At 41.8% G+C, this 22752-nt stretch overlaps 5 protein-coding genes across 5 annotated transcripts; 3 read left to right on the forward strand and 2 right to left on the reverse strand.

Annotated features, from left to right (window-relative positions):
• Positions 1-478: 478 nt before the first annotated feature.
• On the reverse strand, positions 479-2540 carry hddc3 (HD domain containing 3). Its single transcript, XM_076146935.1, has 4 exons — positions 2299-2540; positions 1868-1923; positions 1451-1691; positions 479-1076 (listed from the first exon to the last, which is right to left on the reverse strand). Exons 1-4 carry the CDS (start codon positions 2408-2410, stop codon positions 946-948), a joined length of 540 nt encoding a protein of 179 aa, XP_076003050.1. The 5' UTR covers positions 2411-2540; the 3' UTR covers positions 479-945.
• Positions 2541-2759: 219 nt separating this feature from the next.
• On the forward strand, positions 2760-9734 carry vps33b (VPS33B late endosome and lysosome associated). Its single transcript, XM_076146932.1, has 24 exons — positions 2760-3452; positions 3531-3634; positions 4211-4291; positions 4392-4453; positions 4593-4642; positions 5028-5095; positions 5190-5235; positions 5325-5419; positions 5638-5742; positions 5878-5968; positions 6247-6324; positions 6555-6628; positions 6703-6789; positions 6893-6983; positions 7058-7132; positions 7238-7302; positions 7430-7484; positions 7566-7612; positions 8027-8159; positions 8277-8350; positions 8800-8901; positions 9032-9107; positions 9267-9386; positions 9505-9734. The coding sequence occupies exons 2-24, from the start codon at positions 3539-3541 to the stop codon at positions 9582-9584; spliced, it is 1851 nt and encodes a 616-aa protein (XP_076003047.1). The 5' UTR covers positions 2760-3452; positions 3531-3538; the 3' UTR covers positions 9585-9734.
• Positions 9735-10706: 972 nt separating this feature from the next.
• On the forward strand, positions 10707-12546 carry ptpmt1 (protein tyrosine phosphatase mitochondrial 1). Its single transcript, XM_076146917.1, has 4 exons — positions 10707-10922; positions 11451-11531; positions 11986-12177; positions 12385-12546. The coding sequence occupies exons 1-4, from the start codon at positions 10776-10778 to the stop codon at positions 12511-12513; spliced, it is 549 nt and encodes a 182-aa protein (XP_076003032.1). The 5' UTR covers positions 10707-10775; the 3' UTR covers positions 12514-12546.
• A 1056-nt stretch (positions 12547-13602) lies between these two features.
• ndufs3 (NADH:ubiquinone oxidoreductase core subunit S3) lies at positions 13603-16778 on the forward strand. The gene is made up of 7 exons (XM_076146835.1): positions 13603-13710; positions 14095-14163; positions 14286-14383; positions 15044-15193; positions 15319-15444; positions 15645-15764; positions 15929-16778. Exons 1-7 carry the CDS (start codon positions 13656-13658, stop codon positions 16091-16093), a joined length of 783 nt encoding a protein of 260 aa, XP_076002950.1. The 5' UTR covers positions 13603-13655; the 3' UTR covers positions 16094-16778.
• A 3973-nt stretch (positions 16779-20751) lies between these two features.
• c1qtnf4 (C1q and TNF related 4) lies at positions 20752-22544 on the reverse strand. The gene is made up of 2 exons (XM_076146877.1): positions 22188-22544; positions 20752-21552 (listed from the first exon to the last, which is right to left on the reverse strand). Exons 1-2 carry the CDS (start codon positions 22542-22544, stop codon positions 20752-20754), a joined length of 1158 nt encoding a protein of 385 aa, XP_076002992.1.
• Positions 22545-22752: the final 208 nt, after the last annotated feature.

The following is a 22752-nucleotide window of genomic DNA, read 5'->3' on the forward strand; positions in this document are numbered from 1 at the left end:
ATGGTAGCATCTTCGGTTATTCGGGTGTATGACTGCCTTTAAGCGGCTGATATCAACATTTCTGTTAGTTAGGTGTATGACTGCCCACTAGCAGCTGGTATTAACATTCAGTTATTCAGGTGTATGACTGCCCTCTGGCGGCTGATAATAACATTTCGATTTTTTAGGTGTATGACTGCCCTCTAGCGGCTGATATTAAAACGTCGGTTATTCAGGTGTATGACTGTCCTCTAGCGGCTGATACTAGCATTTTGGTTAGTTAGGTGCATGACTGCGCTCTGGCGGCTGATATTGACATTTCGATTTTTCAGGTGTATGACTGCCCTCTGGCGGCCGATGTTAATATCTCGGTTGTTCAGGTGTATGACTGCCCTCTAGCGGCCGATAGTGCCTAACTTTGTGTCATGTCTGTGTATGTATACATTTCGTTCCTTAAATCAGTGGTTTTCTACATATTAAGTATTTCACAAGACACCTGTTGTAAGAGCCAAAGTTTAATGACATCAAATTTGTTAAAGTAGCTTTAGAGTTTTGACTGTACATTTAACTTAACAATTTTGTGGTTTCTGATGACACATTATTAGAAAAGTTCCCTAGTCTCATGGTGCATGTGACTAACACTGTTAACCAGGCTTATCCAAGAAGTGACACTCTATACTGAAGAGGAAGCAAGGGTATACAATGGTTGATTGATAAGTGTTGAAACTGGAATACAAATGAACCAGATGACATCCACGTGAGTTTGAGCTCAAATCTTTTCCCTGTTGGGGAAGAGATGGATGTCTGAGGCCAAATGAGGCCCTTACAGTGGACAGGCATCTCTCCTTGCTACCAACACATGATTAAGCTGTATCACGTAATTAAATGAGAAAATAATCATAAAGTTGCCAAACAAATGCAGAAATAGAAATCTTGTTTATTTAGAGTTTAGTGCTTGGCGTGCTCTCAGAGATGAGCGCCCCTCTGTCTGAACAGCTCGTCCAGCTTCTCCTCCAGAGCTGAATTTGTTCCCCTCAGTCCTTTCACCACCTGACAGGCCCAGATGAAATACTCCTGCACCCGCTCAGGTGTCCAGCCTGTAATAACACACACACACACACACACACACACACACACACACACACACACACACACACACACAAACAGATGGGTACAAGACAGTAAACAGTTCTGGTCACAGGTTCTGATATTTAGACAGTGCTGAACACATAAACATCACTGCTAGAAGTTGAAGCATTGAATTAAAAAAAGATCAAAGTGGCTTAAGTCTGGATAGATAATAGATATAGTTTGTTCAGCCTCAGCAGGGAGTGATGTCATAAGCGTCACAGCACCTTTCACAGCTGTTAGCCTTCATACAGCCGTCTTCACAATTTCAATAGTTGTCCACATAAACAAACTGAATGTGATGGGTGAGATCAGTGGAGTCTCTAGGCTGTCAGTGACTAACCGACGGGAGTGCACCGGTTTAGGTCCCGCAGGTTGTAGAGTTTGTCAGCCAGTTTGACCAATTTGGCCTGTTGGCTGCAGTGGGGGGCGTGAACCACCTGCATGCGCTTCCTGTCCTGTTTAGACAGACTTTTGTCGTCTGTCACCTCCTGAACAATTCGAGCCACAACTGGGCCGAAGCTGGCTTCCAACTCTGCAGGGCTGGTCTCTGTATCTTCCACTGTGTCGTGAAGCAGAGCGGCCTGTGGAAGACAACACACACACACACACACACACACACACACACACACACACACACGCACACACGCACGCACGCACGCACGCACGCACGCACGCACGCACACGCACACGCACACGCACAGTTACTCAAAGAGATCTGAAGGAGTGTGACAATGATGATCGCTAGAAGATGACACACCTGCAAAACCTCAATGTTTGTGATGCCTCCTTCATGGCTGAGGATTCTTGCAACGCCTAAAAAAATGTGCACGCGCACGCACGCACGCACGCGCGCACACACACACACACACACACACACACACTTGTGAATGCCATAGAACCAGCTACAGAAGGTGATTTGAAACAAAAGGTGATTCGACAGTAAACTCAAAAACGTCATCACTCACGTTCACATACAAGCAGACAACCTGTGTTAATAATCTCTTAACAAAGACAACAGAGACTTAAAGACGACAAGATACCAAAGTTACAGTTTACAAGCTTTTTGAAGAAATGCCCCTCACGCAACACTTAACCCCAAACAAAAAAAGTTAAAGTCAGGCTTGTTTATTGCTGAACTTTGATTTGTGTGGATAATATTTAGAGAGAAGCGGTTTCCCTTTAGCTTACCTAAAGGATGATTAATGTACGGCGTTTGTTCGGGATCTTTGCGCCGTTGATTGCGATGTTTCTCTGCGGCAAAATTGGCAGTTTCTAATAACAAAGCCACGTCTGAATTCATGATATAGCCTCAATGAGGAAACAGCGTCATATGGTTGTTTGGAGCTTTAAAGTCGCTCCGGTGAAATGTCAGCAGCCAATTCCGGTTTCTTCTTCAAGTATATTCCTTCTTCTGTGTGGTTAAGGGCAGTTTGCAAGCAGCAAAGAGGCCTTAAGCGCCATCTACCGATCTGGAGTCTGAACTGTGAAGAATACGCACAAACGAACAAATTTTACCTCTTAACCTCTTAGTCCCCCAGTTCTTGTATTCTACCCTTCAACATTTCATCTCTTTCTCTATCGTATGCATGACAGATGTGTCTGACATGACAGGGTTAGGGTTAGTTTATACAGTTTCAGTTCACGTCTACCTGATTCACGTATCTTGTTAGAAATAAGTAATTATACTTATTATACTTACTTAATATATAACTTATCAATCCTTTATTAAAGACACCATCGGATGACATGACTATGAGTATGAGGTTGTTGAATAGTTTTGTGATAATTTCTTCAAAGCATAGAGAAGAAAACAAATGAATGATAAGTAATATGAAGAAATAGTCACACGAGAAATAGTTTCAATCTACACCCCTTTTCCGAGTTCTCTTTTCGCAAATTCGCTAATTTGTCTACAATTTAATTCCCTATTATTCTAACATGAGCTCGTAACCACACGCATTTCACACATAACCAAGGTCCTCTTTTCCAAAAGAACTATATAATACATTTGGTTAACTTTGTATAAAATGACTGTGTAGAGATTAGTTTTGATTCCAGATATTTCACTCTTTGTGTTGTCATATCATGTGGTCCGTCCCTTAGAGTGTCCGGGTAAAACAAACAGCTGACAGGGGTTTATTTTTTCCTGCTTGTGTAGCTACGGAAGCAGACAGCTGCTAAACTCTCCTGTTTGGTTCATTGGCTCATTGTTTAGTTGCTGTCATTTAAAAAAAAAACATTGATTCGAATTTATGTATATATTGACGCCAGGTAGTTCAACTCGTCAGGATGCTCGTAATGTCAAGGGCTGTCTTTAGCCAGGAAACTAATCTAGCTAACAGGTTAGCCACAGTGCAGGTTTAGACATTTTTGCCTTGTATTTCTGGAGGAATAGTCAGGTTTGGTTTGTGTGCCTGCAGAGGCCAGCATGGCGCACAGTAGCCGGAGGGATTCACCAGAGCTCCCTGACTTCTCTCTGCTGAAGAGGCTGGCCAGAGATCAGCTCATCTACCTGCTGGAACAGGTCAGGTTTGACTGCAACACCTAGCTGCAGCTGCAGCTGCATCAACATCAAATTATTAATTTAATAATAATTAAATGTATTAATGACTTAGTGAGTGTTGCTGATGATGTAGGCTTCATCAGTCTGTGGCCTCCAGCAGAGCTGCTGTGGTCGTTTTCACTCCTGAGGTTGAGATAGCTTGTGAGGTTGATTGAACTGATGGGCAATACCAGTTGATCTATCATGAAAGAGGCGGCTCAGCCATCAAGAGGGAGCTTGGAGTACAACTGCTGCTCCTGAATGACATGGCTTGGGCTTAGGTGTTCTCCAGGGAGGTCCAGTTAGGTGGAGACCATGGAGTCAGAATACGCTGAAGGGGTTAGATTATAGTTCTATCTGGCCTGGGAACATTTTGGGATCCCCTCAGGAAAAACCGGATGATTGGGAGAGGGCTATCTGGGATACTTTGCTTAGTTTGACCATGACCTGGAATAAGCATAGATAGATAGATTTTTTTCATTTATTTGAAAATCCTACATGCAGTGAGTGTGTTTCAGGGTGTGTTGACTTCTCCTTCTATTTTTCTTCATCTCTTAGCTGCCTGGGAAGAAGGATCTCTTCATCGAGGCAGACTTGATGAGCCCCCTGGACCGTATTGCCAATGTCTCTATACTGAAGGTAAACCAGCTGCTCACCAGCTGTGACAACCCAGACTCCACACCTCACACAGCTGTAATACAGACATTTCATCACACATTTTGTCTCTTTTCTTTTACAGCAACATGAAGTTGATAAACTCTACAAGGTGGAATACAAACCCATCGTCAGCACCTCAGATCAGTGAGAAATTGCACACACACACACACACACACACACACACACACACACACACACACACACACACACACACACACACACACACACACTGTGATGGCACAACAACAAGGCTTCCTGACGATGTGTATTCACTCTCTCTTAGGCTCTGCTTTCTAATTCGGCCCAGAATACAAACAGTGAAGTGGATTTGTGGTAAGTAAAGTTGTTTTTGTAAAAGCATCCCTAATGGAAACTGCAACATTGACCATTGTTTTTCCTTCAAAAGTATGATCAATAAGCACAGTTTGCCTCACTGCCTGTTTTGTCTTTTCAGAATTCTAAAGTTATTCAATTGTAGATATTAAACAGACGAAAGCGGCAAATAATTAGAGAATTTGGTGCTGGTGATAGTTTTTACTTGAATAAATGAAAAAAGAAAATCTCCCTTCTAAAACATTTTGTGTCCAGTTTCTGTTGGTGGTCTACCTGTTTCATTGCTCCATAATGTAATCATTCATCAGTTAGTTATGAGATAATCCCAATCAGCCAACACAATCGATGCTTTCAGATATTGATTTGATGTCTTTTCCTGTTCCAGATGTGGCAAATGCAGACAAGGCAGCTGGAAGATTCAGAAGATATAAGATCATATTTACCCCTCTGAAGGTACTTGCAGTCCTGCTGCCTTTTTTGGCCTTCTACCTAGCTTTAGTCTGGACAAATCCCCTGATATGTCATCTCTGCCCCTCGTGTTGTGCAGTTCTATGCGTGTGAGACGGTGCTGGAGGAGCAGGGCATGTATGGAGGTATGCAGCTTTGCTTCTTAACAGTTTTTTCAGAACATTCAATGTCTGTGTGAGCAGATGAAAGTGTTGATAACGTTGTCCATGTGCAGATGTGACCACAGACGAATGGGCTTTCTGTCTCCTTCCACTGGACGAAGACATCATCAGTTTGGAGCTCCCAGAATTCTTTCGAGACAACTTCCTGGTAACGATGCACACAGGGTCTGAAATTCTGAAAAATGTTTTTTCTAACAACCACTTAGTGTAACTGTGTTAATATCATAGTTACACTAAGTGGTTGTTACTAAAAACATCTGAATATCTAACATATCTATCTACAAAATGGTGATCTGTCCATGCATGAAAGAACCAGAGGAGCTCTTCATCCTGAACCCTCACATTGTGTCACTTGTGCTTTCCCAGGCAGGGAACCAGCACTGGGTGAGGACGGCGGGCAGCGCTCTGCATCTCCTTCACTCGCTTTACGGCCCGTTCTCTAAGGTCTACGGGATCGGACGATGCTCCAAGGTAGAGTCGTAGGCCAAAGACAAAGACTGTCACATCAGCTAATTAAACTGGGTCTCATGTAGTGACGGATGTGGCTTTAAAGTTGTGTATGATTAATTATATAGCTTCCATTAATTTGGTCTTTCTGCTCACCAGATGGTGTGTGAGTCATGGAGGGAGCAAGTAAAAGAAGGAGAACAGAGAGCTCAGAATGCCGAAATTGGAAATGTTTTTGTTATCGACAGAGGTATGGAGCACATACATACATACATACATACATACATACATACATACATACATAAATGGAATTAATAGGACTCTATCATTTGAATATACAGGACTTAGTAACGTTATTAGAGCAAGCAAGCAGATGAGGAACTGTGCAGAATGCCTCAAAGGAGAGTTTGAATGAGGTTGGGGTGTTAAACTGACTGAACAATTAACCTGTTGCCTGATCGGATTCCAATCATTCAATGTGATCGTTTGCATTTTCCCCCCCTTACAGTGTGCCATTCTCTTTTGCAGATGTGGACCTTGTGACCCCTCTGTGCTCGCAGGTCGTCTATGAAGGACTCGTGGATGATATATTTAGAATCAAATGTGGTAGGTGATACACCAACTTGTGATTTCAGACACTCGACTGGAACAAGACGGGCTGGTTGGATGTTTGAGTGATTTGATTGGAGCTGGAATAGATCATTTCAATCAGAATCCCTGGCTAGTGGAGCTTCCTGTGAGCAGCAGTCTGGGTTTAGTTTCTCCTGCAGAGTTCGGCCTTGCTTGTGGCAGAGATACTTTTGTGTGCTTGTCTCATCTTATTCTTTGTTCTGCAGGATGTGTGGAGTTTGGACCTGATGTCACCTCATCCGACAAAAGTGTGAAGGTCATGCTGAACTCCCAGGATAAGGTAGAGTCGATGTCAGAGTTGTTCGCCTGATATCAAGTTAAATGATTCCCTGAGCTCGTGTTTGTGTCTTTTAGGTGTTCAGTGAAATCAGAAATGAGCATTTCTCCAACGTCTTTGGCTTTCTCAGTCAGAAAGCCAGGAATCTCCAGACTGCATACGATGTAAGAATGAATGAAAGATGGTGTCATGTACTCATCAGTGCTTATTGGAACTAAGGCCACTAACCCAGATACATTTGGTTTCTTCTTTTCATGAATTCCTCAGAAACGTAGAGGGATGGACATACAGCAGATGAAGACGTTTGTGGCAGAGGAACTAAAAGGCTTAAAACAAGAACATCGGCTCCTCAGTTTACGTGAGTTTCAGAATAGATGAATGACTTTCACACCATATTTGTAATGTGTCGCTGAACATCAAATATTCTTTCAGATATCGGTGCCAGTGAATCCATGATGAAGAAGAAAACAAAGCAGGATTTCCAGGAGATGCTGAAGACAGAACACTGTAAGATTATTTTATAATGCAGCTAAATGCAATGTTTGATCTTTTTCTTTAAATGTTTTCAGTTCTTTTCTGTTAATACGTCTGTCGTCTCCTGCTCTTTTTCAGCCTTACTGGAAGGCTTTGAAATCCGTGAATGTATTTCCTTCATAGAGGAACACATCAACAGACAGGTGGCTTTACTAACACATACAGTCCTCGTCCTAATACATGAAGATGCATGACTGTATCTGTGTCCTGTGACTGTCTGCTGTGATTGGATGGCTTAGTCTCTTTTTTTATTTCTTTTTTTTTTTAAAGGTCTCCATGTTAGAAAGTCTCAGGCTGCTTTGTCTTCTGTCTCTCACAGAAAATGGTGAGTTGTCTCTTATTTTATTCCAAAGACAGAGTCAAATGATAGTTTACAGTAATAACAACTTTTCCATTTCCCTCACAGGTCTCTTGCCTAAAGATTATAGATCATTAAAAGCACAATTTCTACAGGTAAACACATGAATGAATATTTAAAGTCAAATTTTATTCTGCATTTCAGGTCAAATCAACTTCTTACTTTATCAATTGATAGGTGATTACTAGGTATGCACAGTACATAAGTATAAATGTTTTTTTAAATTATTCAGTGTTTTTGCAAATTAACTCTTCGCATAATATATAGTTGTTTTTGTATTGTATTGATTTTGATGAACAGTGTTGGAAGAATGGTGCATAACCCAGGGAGGCTTTCTTCTAGGCTAGCCAAAGCCTAGCCATCTAGGCTTTTCTTCATATTGGGGTCATATATGTAAATCAATTTACACAAGTACTACTTAAGATAATTAAACCTGATGTTAAATCAGGTTTAAGTATCCTATCGTTTGTCATATCTTTAAGATTAGTGATCATGTGACTGTTTTACAGAGTTATGGGGTGCATCATCTTCTCACGTTTGCCAACCTCAAGCAGTTGGGCCTGCTGGTGGAGCAGCAGCCTGGAGAAACTCTGACTGTCATGGAGAGCAAAGTGGGCAAACTGGTCAATGACAAAACTGCAGGTGAAACTGACTTCATGTCTCAATGACACGAGTGACCCTCTGCTCACAGACAACTGCTGAGTGACTTTGTGTATGTTGGAAGACACTAGTTCTGAAGTTTTGTTCTTTTTTTACCAGGAAAACTGACAGATGCCTTCTCCTCTTTGGCAAAGAAGAGCCATTTCAGAGCCTTGAGTCGAAAGCTCAACCTGGTAAACAATGATGACTTTACTTTTCTGCTATTACAGGCTCTTTATTTATATTGGCATGATTGTTGCTGTGTTTCTGAATTCATTACCCATTTTGTTGTCATCTAAAAATCTAACATTCTAATACTCAACATGAAAATAAAATAGTTTTTTTTTTACTGAATCCTCATTGAGGTTACGGGTCATGTTTACATTTGATCTTCATCTTTTAATTCAGCATAACGTTTGTATGGTGTATAAAGCATTCATGTAATGGACTGGAAATGACAAACCGCATGCTGCCTTTTCGTATTCTACATAATAGAACTAACTAAGAGCTGGAGTAATTGCAGATCAAAACAACATGTGCGATATTTTCACACTGTTTCCTTGCTGGATCAACAAATGGCAGTGATATGTAGATAGAAATGCAAAGCAACATCTGTAGCTGTGTTGTCATATTTTCTCCACAGGTGCCAAAGTCAGATGAAGAGTATGACCTGCGTGTCCCAAGAGATATGGCTTACATCTTCAGTGGCGCCTACGTACCGCTGAGCTGCAAACTGGTTGAGCAGGTGAGAAAACCCAGCAGGAGTGTAAGATTCCTGTACTCCACGGTGCCTGATCATCTGTGCCGTTAAAAAAGACAGATTGTGTCATCATCAAGCTTTTATTGTGCTGTTTCTCCTGATGTGTCATCCACAGGTGTTGGAGCGTGACGGCTGGACGGGGCTTGAAGAAGTAACCAGGCTTCTCAATGGGCAGGAATTTGCATTTACAGGTGAAATCACTGTGAGATTTTGATATTCTGTTAAACATGAAATGTGTGTGTTCAGTATACATACAATACATACATACATCAATACCTATACAGTGAAACTACATTTCGACATTTCTATGATATTGATATGAGTGTTATAGATTCTCTGTCTTTCATCAGGCAGCAACGGAGGCGATTTGAAAGGAAAAAACGATGCTCAGCGCGTCATCCTGGTCATGTTCCTTGGTGGCTGCACTTTCTCTGAGATTTCAGCTTTACGTTTCCTTGGCAGAGAGAGAGGTAGAACATGTGTGATGCACTTTGTGGCATTAAGAAACTATAATACTTTGGTGGAGCCTGTGTGTTTGTGAAAATTATATATGTAATATATTAAATTAGGCTTCTGTTTTTTTTGCAGGGTACAAATTCATTGTGGTAACAACTGCAATTACAAACAGTGTGAGGCTGCTGGAAGCTATGCTGGAGAACCATGCATAAGCTCCAGTACTCTGAAGGTCACCACATCATGATGGACTTATCTGAAACATTCCTGCCACATTCCACCACATTATCAAAGGAATATCCTGACAGCAAATGAACTGTAAAGACTATAACATGAATAAATGTTTTAACATTTTTGTTGCTTTATTTATGCACTCATCCACTTGCACTTCATTGAGATGCTTTTTTAGCTTTACTGCACAAGTGATGACATAATCAGGTAATAGATTTAAGGAAACTCTCAAACCATGGTCAAGTACAAAAGAAATTATAAGGAGCTGCAAACGCATACGACTCAGATACATTTATTTATAAGACCCCCAAAATATGCTGCACTGCTGAAACAACTAACAAACTGGAAGAGATCTTAAAAAAATACATTTTTGAATCTTAAAGTTTCCTTTAAATTTAGAAAAGACGGCAATGAACAGAAAACTTCACTTTAAATGACACGCGTGTCAAACTCAAGGCCAGCGGGCCCACGTCATTTTATGTGAGGGAGAGCTTTCCTCCACATGAGGACACATCGCAGTTTAAAGCTCGTTTTTCATGATTTGCATCCTGTTAAGTAAGGCACGACAGCATTTGACAAGAGTTTAAGAAAGAATGTTTGGAATAAATAAAAATTCTTTCACATTTTGCACAAACTGACTCACAGTGAAGCTTATGTTACTGGAGTAGTGCGTGAAATGACGATAGATGAAACAATACAACCGCTGTGATGTCATCAACGCTGGTGCATGATGCAAATTTACACATTCGTTCACAGTTCTTTAGTTGGTGTCTAATCTGAACATTTGACATCGTGTATTTGTCGCAATTTATTTAAATAAACCCAAAGCAATTCATACTTGAAGCACGTTCCCCTTAAAATGTTGACGTTTATTACTTAAAAAAGAAATATACTCTGATAGAGTATTTTCACCGAGGGTATTCTGGTGAATCGCCTGATTAAAAAAACGAGCTGTTGAAATGTTAGCGAGACATTGCGCTGGTACTGTGAGGGATTTTTGTAATTTTAAACGCAAATGGTATTTGTAAAGTTGACATGAAAGGCGCTTTTATTTTTGAAGGGCGTCGTCGCAGCATGGCGGAAGCATGTGGGCGGAGTCACCGGTTGACGTCAGGGAGGTCAGAACCTGCTTGGGCAAAGTCAGTTCAGTGTGTTCGTTGTCCACGCGCTCAGCCATGTCTGCAACGCTAGCCAGGTTCCTCTTCTACCCGACATTAGCCTACAATGTGCTGATGGAGAAGGTGTCCTCCAGGCGGTGGTTCGACCGGGTGGACGGGACTGTGATTCTGGGAGCGCTGCCGTTCAGATCCATGACCAAACAGGTCAGAATGAGGAACAGTAACTTTATTGGTAGCTGTAACCGTACCTGAACATCCAACGGTTGTATTTGGTATTAATGATTACCGATTATAAAAAATAGCGATCATTGAATAAAACTGCGCATATTGAAGTGGAAACAATTATGTTGATTTGTCATCGCTGTTCTGTCTCTCAGTATGTGCTGAAATCCTCATTACATTGTCTTTAAAGTGACAATGTAATATTGTATATTATATATATATTATATATTATATATACAATCCTATATCAACTGGTGGACTCTCATGTGGGAAAAAACATTGAGTAACCGAAAATGTCCAACATTTGCCTACAGGGGCTCAACTGTCAATCATGTCATGTTCTCAGGGTGTTGTTCGGAGGCAGGACTGTGGTGATGCACTGCTGGAATCAGCGATTTCTCTTTCTCTCTCTCTCTCTCTCTCTCTCTCTCTAACCTTCCAGAGAGCTGTTTGAATAGCTAAACTGAGACTGTGACAACTGAGAGTTCTTTGTTGTTCTTTGTTTCACAGCTTGTACAAGAAGAAAACGTGCGGGGAGTTGTGACCATGAATGAGACATATGAAACCAAATATTTCTGCAACTCAGCTGAAGTGAGTTCACTGCACATCTCTCTCTCTCTCTCTCTCTCTCTCTCTCTCTCTCTCTCTCTCTCTCTCTCTCTCTCTCTCAGCCTATCCTTTAAAGTTTAGTCTTAATTTCACCATTTCATTAATCTACATATTTTTAATTTTGCCACAATAGTCACAGGTTGTGTTGATTTTTGTGTTGTGATGTCAGACGATGCAGGTCACCAAAACTACTGTGAGAGGTTTAATCACTGTGCTTGTTGGGGTGTAGTCTTTGCCAAAAGGTGAATCCTATGTGCAAGTAGTCAACGTTCGCACTCACTGCTTTAGTCAGCTGCGACACATTAAGGGTTAATAACGCACCGCAACCCTACTTAGACAACATGTACTTAAGAATTTGATATGCCAGTTCTGTGTATTAACATATTCCATGACAAAGCCTCAGTGTATGTTTCCCATTGTGCTGTGTTGCCTGCAGGAGTGGCAGGCAGCAGGTGTGGAGCAACTGAGGCTGAGCACCGTCGACATCACAGGCGTTCCCACTCTGGAGAACCTGCACCGAGGTGTGGAGTTCACCCTGCAGCACAGAGAGCAGGGAACCACCGTGTACGTCCACTGCAAGGCAGGACGCTCCCGCAGTGCCACAGTAGTTGCTGCATACCTCATACGGGTCAGTCTTAGTCTTGAATTGGGCCTGATGTTTTGAAACAGACCAGAACCACCACATTTTTTAGAATCCAACTGAGCATGAACAGTCCCATTGGTTTCAGACAGTGATGTCAAGCTGGAGTCAGTCTATAAATGAATCAAACATCAGTCATCTTCAAATCAGCATGTGTGTGCATGTGGCCTTGACATTTTGCTCCTATGTTCCCAGTTACACTGCTGCACTCCAGAGGAAGCATGTGAGAAGCTTGCATCTGTGCGTCCACACATACTCATCCGCTCCGCTCAGCTGGAGATGCTGAGGAAATACTACACACAAGTGTGTGGACAGTCGAACTGAGACCATCAACCACATGTGGACATTTGATGGTTCCTACTGGATGTGGAACACTGGACTGAGAGCTTCAATTAAATCACAATAATGAGTTCACTTTTAGATCATCATATTTATCATGATAAAGAACACATTTAGATTTTTTCCATTTGTTTCTAAATGTAAATTGCATCACGTAAGTTTCCTGGCAAATGACAGATTATAATGAGTTCATGATTACTTGGTAACATGAACATAATGATCATTGCAGATCTGTAAGTGTCAACATGGTTCAGATTTCCTTTATGTAAGATTCCTCTGCATCTCAGCTATAATTTCTGAAATCAAAACATGGAATTTGTGAAGCTCAAGCCTTATGTTAAAACAATCATTTGTTTCACACAGAAATACTTTTGAAATTTAAGAAGCAACACGAGATCCTCAATAATAAAGAAACTTCAGTTGTTCTGAATGTGAATTTTCTTCGACACAACTAAAATACATAGTTGTGCACAATTAAGCAATGCAACAGTTACTGTGTATACTGGTATGTATTGAAGTATCTTTTGTAGAATACAATGTTTAATAAAAATGTGTGAGGTGGACACTGTGTGTGGGAATATCAATGTTTTAAGAAAATTAATATCACATATGTAAATATGAGGGGGGTCTTGAAGGATTTCAGTTTTGCATTTGTAATGAACTCTGACAAGCATTCATACAATTCTCAGAAGAATGACCCCTATGATGTCATAATCAATTTCTTTGACTTTGCACAGCATCATCAAGGTCACAAAGTCGTTATTAAGTCGTTATCACCTTTATGGGGCTCGTGTGGGTCCACATGTGTCGATGGGGCTCCACTTGATCAATAAATTGTATTAAATTCTACTGTCATTTACCTTTAATACATTAAAATTACATTTATTTTAATAAATTATAATAAAAAACTAAAAATGTTTTAATCTAACTACCTTTATTGCATAAATGTATTTTGATTTATTATTGTATATTTTAATGTATCATACGAATGGTAAATACGTTTCAGGTGAATTAGCACATCCGTACACTTTAGGGATATTTCAGTTTGCCTTCCCACCCAACAGGTGGCGACAAAGCACGAACAGCACCGGTTCTTATTTGCGGCGAAAACAGCAAGCGGGGAAAACATGGCGTCGTCTCTGATGCGGCTCGTCCGCGGAGGTCTTGGAAGGAGTTTTAACAGTAAGCCCACTTAAACATGCGACCTCCTCCAAATATTGCACTCTGTAGTGATTTAAACTAAACGACATTAATGTGCCTACTACTGAAAAACATGCTGTTTTATTCTACGCGGCCCAATATCTTAGCTTTGACCTTCGTGCTAGCTAATGCTAACAGTAGCTTGGTGGTAACATTTTCATCAAACGTTGACATATTTATTTACAAAGATAACACGAGATGGGTGATCTTGTTGCTGCAGGGTCTTATTGTGTCTGTTGGGGATCCAGAGTCAGTGCGGTGTTCAAGAATTTCAGAATGTGAACTAGAATTGCAAAGACGTTTCCTGTGAAGTCAGAAAAATGCCATTATCAGTGCAATGCTTTATTCTTCTTGGACTTGTTTTAGTTGCTAGTCGGAGTTCATGTCTGGTGCAGCAGCAGGTCAGACTGCAGGGCTCAACCTCTGATAGCAAACGTAAGTACTCACTCATATGCTGATCAGAAGTGGAAGTTACTGCTCTGAAATTTCATCAAATGCAAACTGTCAATGGAGTAAACTGTGTTTGAATGTTTCTGAACCTCATGTTTACTCTGCAGCTACAGTCCGACCAAAGGATGAAGTCACTCACAAGCAGCTGGCATCGTTTGGAGAATATGTGGCTGAGATGATGCCCAAATACGTCCAGGAGGTCCAGGTCAGTTCATATCAGAGTCTAACTCAGATACAGACTTGTGTGTGTGTGTGTGTGTGTGTGTGTGTGTGTGTGTGTGTGTGTGTGATACTAAATGTAAATCCCATGACTCCAGGGATCAAACAATGTAGTAAGTAAGTATGCTTGTGCTTATGAAAAGAGCTTTGGAGTGTAAAGAGCAAAAATCTGCACTGTAATGAACTGTGATGAACATGAATGATCCTGCTACCTGTCCCTACACTGAAACACACAGGTACTCGGGTTTGGTGCAGTCAATTGTGGCATAAAAGCACCTCAAAGAATACATTTTATGTCATTTCATTTCATCAGCAACCAGTCTGTCTTGATTCTTGTGGAAAATTCTGTGTATTAAATATGAGAACTATTGCTTAATGCCACTGGCTTATATACCAAGAGTTAAAATACAGTTAAATAAGCGAAATCGTCATGTTTGAGAGGCTGAAACCAGTTACAGGTTTGGGTTTTTACTTGATAAATACGGAAAGATGAGGATTATTGCAGTTGTTGTTGCCCTCTAGTTGTTTGAGACATCAGACGTCAATACGTTCCAGCTTTTGTTTCTTAGTTCTTTCATTCTGAAATTTGGGTTTCAAAGATGCACAGGTGCCTTGAACTTGTGTGTTGGTGTGTCTATGTGTTCAGGTGACCTGTTTTGATGAGCTGGAGGTGATGATCCATCCTGACGGGGTGATCCCTGTGCTGACCTTCCTGAGGGATCACACCAACGCTCAGTTCAGGAACATGACTGACCTCACTGCTGTCGATGTCCCAACACGGCAGAACCGCTTTGAGGTAGCTCGCTTATCACACACACACACACACACACACACACACACCACCACCCACTGATCTGAGTCTGAGGTTATTTCTGATTATATGCGTGGTAATGTGTGTGTGTGTGTTGTGACGGTCTCCAGCTCGTGTACAACCTGCTGTCGCTACGCTTCAACTCTCGCATCCGCGTCAAGACGTACACGGACGAGCTCACGCCAGTTGACTCTGCTGTTCCCGTGCACATTGCTGCCAACTGGTATGAGAGGGAGGTGAGTGTTCACTGGGCAGAAAACATAAACATGCCCGCTGACAGAGTACACACAACTTACTGTGTGCTGGCTCATCATGAACAGACGTCACTGCCATCGACTGCCAAAAGACAGCACGAAATGCGAAGGATGGTGAAAATGTGATGAAAATGGATTTACAGGCCGTTTGTGAGTAATGTGGGCATGTCTGCATTCCACAGGTGTGGGACATGTTTGGGGTGTTTTTCGCCAACCATCCAGACCTCCGCCGAATTCTTACAGACTACGGCTTCGAGGGCCACCCGTTCAGAAAAGACTTCCCTCTGTCAGGATACGTCGAGGTGAGCTTTCACTTTGTATGAGCCTGAGAATGACGGACAGAATGCAGAAATGTCACACGGCCAAACTCTGTTACATCATTTGTTTTGCTGATGTTATTGTGCTTGCCTGACTGTTTGTCGTGAATGTAAACGCTTTTCAAATGGGAGCACGTTTCTCTTCGCAGGTACGTTACGACGACGAGCTGAAGCGCGTGGTGGCCGAGCCCGTGGAGCTGTCGCAGGAGTTCAGGAAGTTTGACCTCAGCACACCCTGGGAGGTTTTCCCCGCTCACCGAGAGCCCAAGGTGGCCCCTCCCAAACTTGAAGCAGGTGACGCTGAGAAGAAATGACCTGTGGCTGTTCTGTCTGCAGATACACACACACATACGTCTGTTTTTTTCATTCAGGGATTCTCAGCCCCTTAGAAATGACCTGAAATATTTATGTAAATAAAAAAACCAATAAATGAGTCTTTAAATGGTTTCTGTAGTGCTGTGGGTGCTTTTATGCAGTTCCCCCAAGTCGGCCAGGAGATGGTGCTAGAAGCAAACAATACCGCAACCCTATTGAATTGAATCCTTTTCTCCATTCATGCCCTTCAAGGAGCTTATGCTTCTGCCTGTGTTGGGTTTGTCATCACTATTACTCAACGTTATGAAACGATTAGGTGGGCATCTTGAGCATAATCCAACAAGAACTCATTTCATTTTGCCACCAGTTTGTTTTTTTGACATTGTGACTAATCCCTTGCCAACCAGTGAAGAGATCTAGCCAAGAAATGTTGGCATACACACCCTAAGGTGTCAAATTGATGTGACCTGGTGCGAATCAGTATGTATGCAAGAATCAAAAAGGGATTTTTAAGTAAAAGTACCACCATGATGTTGCCATTATGCTGATTCAGAAAGGGCAAACTATTTGGGTATTCTTCAGTCATTGTGGATCTCGATCCAGAAGGAGATTATGCTCATGAAATGTGATTAATCATTACATCCTCAGCCAACTATGGAGTTTATTTGCTATGCCATGCTCTAATATCCAGGTTACACAGGTATATATATTCAGAATAGTGTGGAATAGGTGTTTTTCTCTGTAGGCTCAATCAGTGGGATTAAACTCCCATTCTGTCATCAGAATTCAGTTAAACTTCAGGGATATCAAGTCAAGTCAAGTTTATTTGTATAGCCCAATATCACATACAATGTCTCAAAGGGCTTTACAGACCAGACATTAGGACAATTCCCGACCCAGCCCGAAGCTCTCAAGGAAGACGAGGAAAAACTCCTGAGAAAACCTCGATGGAAACGATTCTCTGTGTGATTTGGAATCCAGCCCTAAATGGTTTGATGATTGTGGTTTCAATGGACTTGTCACATCATTTTCTCCTCAACAAATTTTACATCACATGTACATCAGTAATCATCAATTCATCAACAATCAATGTGCGCTTCAAGTGTTCCCTTAATGTTTTTGAGCAGTGTATAATGGCGTGTATGGATGCAAATGATGAGGTTTTAATTGTAAGGCGAAGTTGCAAAGGTCAGGGAACCAAGGAGGCCTGGGAATGAAGATCTATGCGTTCAGTTTGTTGATTTGTCAATGGGGGGTGCTTGTGATCCATTTATCAGGTTGCATTTCATCACTAGATCACAGGACCGCTTGGCCCTGGAGGAGGTACTGTATATACTGAAACAAAGTTTCTGACTGATTTTACATCTTGTACACATGTAACCTGTTATGTTAAAGCAATAAACAGGACATTTAGATTTCTTACATTTTTTTATTTTGACAAACATTTCACTGAAGCATTCCTTTTACATGTAACAATACTCAATACTCACACAGTGTCTGCATGAGTCAGACTGTTCCTGATATGTTTTCACACAGCTGAGTCTGCGTTTAGTATTTTAATCAGGTTTGTGCTTTAGTTTAAACACAATCTGACCCATGTCTGTCTTACATGGTATCTAATATACAATTAATCATTCTTCCATCAGAAATACTTTACTAGAATAAAAGCACAGACCAGACATCCAACGACAAAACTGTACAAATATCTCACATAGAAATAGAAATACTTCTGCTTATGCAGGTATTGACAGGAGTGTGTGAAGTTGATCAACACTGAGAACTCTTTATTTCTATGTATTTTTTTTCTGAATGTTTTTATTGAAAAAAACATCTGGCATTACAATGAGAATCCAGTTATGGGACAGTTTTTGAGATTATTATATATTCAATGTATTTTCAATGACGTGCATGCAGGACACTAAGTACTTACGAGTATGTCTGATGAGTTGCACTCGAGTCACTTCACACACCACCAGTTATGTGCAGGTTGTTATCGCCTTTATAAGCCAACCGGGATTTGATAAACTGGGTCACTGTTCACTCACATGAGACTGAAATGGGAAAGTCAAACTGTGACAAACTATATTAGTATCTGAGACATTAAATATCATCCTGTCCAATCAGGCATTGTTGCATACTCAGAAGTCTTTGCTGCTGTAAGGTGTGCTGTCAGTAAGATGTTCAATATTACTGTAACGTGATCAAACTGAGCTTAGGATACTTCCTTTTCTCAGAGAAGGTGCCAGACTATTTCCGCTGCTGCACACATTGCTGATAGGTGTGAGACATTTGTGATGGGGAAGGAATCTCACCTTTATCCCTACTGTGGCCAAACCGAGGTGTTACATCTCCAGAATTAACTCAAGTATCATCCACTTTGAAGCTGTTGTGGGCTTTCATATTTCATTCTAAATGCAGAAAAGAAGTGATCTAATTTTACCATTATGCAGGGCTTTGTTGTCTCAATGCAGCGCTTGTGGGAAACCATATGAGTGCAAAAAGCTATCATGTTTTTTGGCATCAGTTTTCAGTCATAATTCATTTAATGGGTTCATCAATTGTGGGAAGATTATTCTATTAAGATAATTTCTTTCAAGAAATTCACATTTGTACATAAGGAGCTTTACAAGTATAATATCTCAATAAAAAGTAGGAGCAATTAAGATTGATGGACATATAACTTCATTCCACTGTCTGATGTTTTGGAAGCACCATGCCTTAATAGTAGTAAAAGGAATAGCTTCACCAGACAAAAACAAAAATATATAGAAGCAACTCACAAGTATAGGTGTAAACATAGATGTAAACAATGGAGATTTAAAAGTTGGATTTGCGAATGAGTTATGAGGTAGAAAATGCTTTGAATGTTTTCTTTTGACTTTATGGATAGTGAATATATTAGTGTAAATGGAATAGGAAAAGTAAACAGTACGCATCCTGGGGTAGTTATACTTGTAACACTCCTTGTCTTTTAGTTTTGTGTAGGTGAACACCAGAACACACAAGCCACACTATTGTGTATTCTTGTGGCTTTTCAAGTGCATCGCCTGGTCGCAATGAACTCAGTGTGGATGTCAGATCACAACTTGACTTCTCACACTTTTACATTGAGTTATCTGTAATAAGGAAATGCTAATGCTCTATCAAAGTGAAGTACGCCTCCAAATGATGCCTCTCAAAAGGAGAAGGTGATTTCATATAGTCAAGGTTCATTACAGTTTGAGCAGCATCATCAGTCTCCCGGCAATGTGAAATTAAACAGACGTGCTTACTTCAGTGCCCTGTGAGAAGCAATTACATTTCCCCCACAGTGAAGAAATGGATTAAATGCTTCTAGAATTAGAAATCAATTATGGTCTAGAAGGCCGCAGGCGCAGAGGTGACATGTGGTCAACAGCAGGTAAATGATGAGTACAGACTGAACTGCAATCCTCCCAAATTTAGGCAGTCAATTTCATGCTTTTGTCCATTCATGCTGTGGCCAAATGTTGTTGCGAGATAAACACCAAAATGAAGGAGAAAGAAAACTTTGGCACAAAACACTCTGTTTGTATTATCTTCATGTCTCTAATGACCGATAGAGACCACTTCTGTCACAAATGCACTGAAGGAAATAATCATCATCTTCAAAATGGAAAAATGTCATCTCCTCACAACAATATCAGTCAAAGCAACCAAATTCGTGAGATGATACATTTCCAAAAAGAGCCTAAAGCGTCCATGTCAAATCTGACAAATCAATATTGAAGCTTCTCCCACCAGAGCAGAGTCAGGATGTTACTGTAGAACCAGTATAAACTCAGGAAATCTGTGTGAACTCAAAATGCTTATTTAAACTTATCAGCTGTGAAATGTAAGCATTAGCTGTTGGTTAACAGCTAAGATAAGTGAAGAATTGATGAAGGAGGAAAGGAAGGAAGGACAGATGGAGAGAAAGAACGGAGATAGTGACACTAGCAGTATTTCCCTATTCAACGTAACTCACACCGAATAAATGAAAGCCCTCGAAGTACTGAAATGTGTCAAAACATCTGTGTTGTTCCATTGCAGGAAATACAGGAACTGGTAGTAGATGAAAGGACAGAGGTGAGAGGATAATGGCTGATTTTTCATTTTGGGCTGAGATGTTAATGTTACAGAAACCATGTGAGATCCCGCAGAGCCGCCTGACATTGAAAAGCAGCCTTGAATTAATGTTCAGTGGAAGCATCAAGGATGAGCACAGAGCAAAATCCATCACCAAAACCCTCCTGTTCTCTTATCAGACCAGACCACCCATGACACCAGGGGAAATTCTTCTCTAATGTCTAACAGCAAAATCCAGGTGAAAAAAATAAATATTTTCAATAATCACTTTTGCTTTTCGGTCAATTCTTTTCTGTTCATTTATTAATAACATAATGCTGTTTCATGCTGTCCTCCACAGACCGACTAAAGCTGATACAAGGGTCATATATTCAGAGTGAAAATAAGTTTAGAAGAGGTTCAACCAAAAACAATGGTTTGGATTGCCCAGTTTGGCTTTTTAAAGGAGCAGATTACCTTAAACTAATTTTCACTCAGATTGTATGTCCCCCACAAATGGTTTTGGAGTCCTATCCATCTTGCATGAATTCCGGTCCCCCGACACTGTTCAGTCCTGAGCTGGCGGCTCCAGCTAGGGTTTCCTGCTTGTCTGTGACTGGCTGTTGTTGTTGGTGGCGGGCACATCCGGGTAAACCAGGAATCCAGTAAAGGTGATGTATTTGGCATGGTTGCTGTAGGCCCCAAATCCGTCTCTCTGGTGCGAGTAGAGCCACACCGTGTCTCCTGGCTTCAGGGCCAGCATCAGGCTCTGGCTCTGCAGCGCCTTCTCCCCCTGGCTGTCGTCGTAGATCATCGCCTGCACCTCCAGGTGGTTCTTCATCAGCTTGACGGACAGCGTCTTCTGCGGCAGCTTGCCCACGTTGAAGGAGAAGTAATAAGCTCCCGGCACGCGGCAGGTGAATATGCCCTCTGTCACGTTGAAGTCCTCTCCGATGTTGACGAACGCTGTGTCGAAGCTGACGGGCTGGTGCTGAGGCAGGCCCACCTGGTCTACTCCCACAATGCTCTGTGTGCGCCCCACTGAGAAGGCAGAGCGCTGGTCGTCCTCGTCATTCTCCTCATCCTCATCCTCATCCTCTTCCTCTTTTTGTTGCAGATCACTCTTCTCCACCATTTCGCTTGTTCCAGTTCTGATGGTTTCTGTGGCCTGATCTCCGTGTAGCTCTGGGATGTTCTCCTGCTGGGCTGAGTGGGACTTGTAGGTAGGATGGTGGTACGTCTGGTAGCCATATGTGTCGGGGTAGATGAGGTAACCATTGAAGGTAGTGTAGTGTCCCGTGTTACTGTAGAGCGCATAGCGCGGATCACCATGGAGACGGAGCCAGACGGTGTCGCTAAACTCCAGCTGCAGCATGACACTTTGGCTCTGCACCTGTAAGGATGAACGGAGGAAGAGTCATGATCCATGACCTATGTCCTATGACCTATGACCTATGACCTATGACCTATGACCTATGATCTATCTATCTATCTATCTATCTATCTATCTATCTATCTATCTATCTATCTATCTATCTATCTATCTGTCTACATACTGACACCAACACGTAATCCCATCATTTTCCTCATGTTGCTGTGTGTAATCCTATGTATTGCACGCACGCACGCACGCACGCACGCACGCACGCACGCACGCACGCACGCACGCACGCACGCACGCACGCACGCACGCACGCACGCACGCACGTGACATGCATCGACTCTACCCGATTCAGTAAGATTAAAATGTACGATTATTTAAAGCTATGACTCAGTGGTGACATGTTTGACTCGAACACCTCATATTCCAAGAGGATCTACAAAAGTCATGGCTGTCATCATCCAATCTGCATGATTATCTGTTACTCTATGTAATTTGAAGCAGATGTCCAGATGACAGAAAGTATCTGAACCTCTTCAATTATAACGTTATTATCATCCATCAATCTCTGCACCTTTGAACAGTGGGAGGACACTGGAGCACCCAGAGGACACCCTTCTCTTCCATCTTCACACAGAACCACCTACCTTCCTCTCCTCCCCAGAGTTTTCCTCGTACACGATGGCCTGCACCTCATTCCTGTTCTTCATCAACATCACAGACAGGTCTTTGTGCGGGAACTTTCCCACTGTAAAGGAAAAGTAGTAAGCTCCAGGGATACGGCAGCGAAATAGGCCACCTTTGACTTCAAAATCCCCTCCGATGTTGACATACACAGTGTCAAAGGTCACGGTCATCTTGGGCCCACCCTCCATGCTGCTAGTTCGAGCAACTGAGAAGGCCGAGCGTAGCTCTGCATCATCCAGCAGACGGGCAAAACCCTCTGCGCCCTTGATGTGGCTCAGGCACAGCAGGCCAACCAGCACGGTCATCTGGAGGAGCATCCTCTCTGTGGAAAGACGGGAAACTGTAAGTGCAACTGCCAAGTGGGTTTGGAACTGAAACAACCAGAGTTCATGTCATTTTAGGGTTTTCTTCTTTCAAGATTCTACCTTTCTGCCTCATTTACTACAATGCCTTTTAACACAACGAGAACACGTCAAGTTATACTCATAAGCTAAATGCAATCATCAATTGAGATTTATAGCTGGG

The sequence above is a fragment of the Genypterus blacodes genome, unplaced genomic scaffold (genome assembly GCF_046128005.1).
Source record: "Genypterus blacodes isolate CSIRO-AG114 ecotype Tasmania unplaced genomic scaffold, CSIRO-AGI_Gbla_v1 ptg000036l_1, whole genome shotgun sequence".
NCBI lineage: Eukaryota > Metazoa > Chordata > Actinopteri > Ophidiiformes > Ophidiidae > Genypterus > Genypterus blacodes.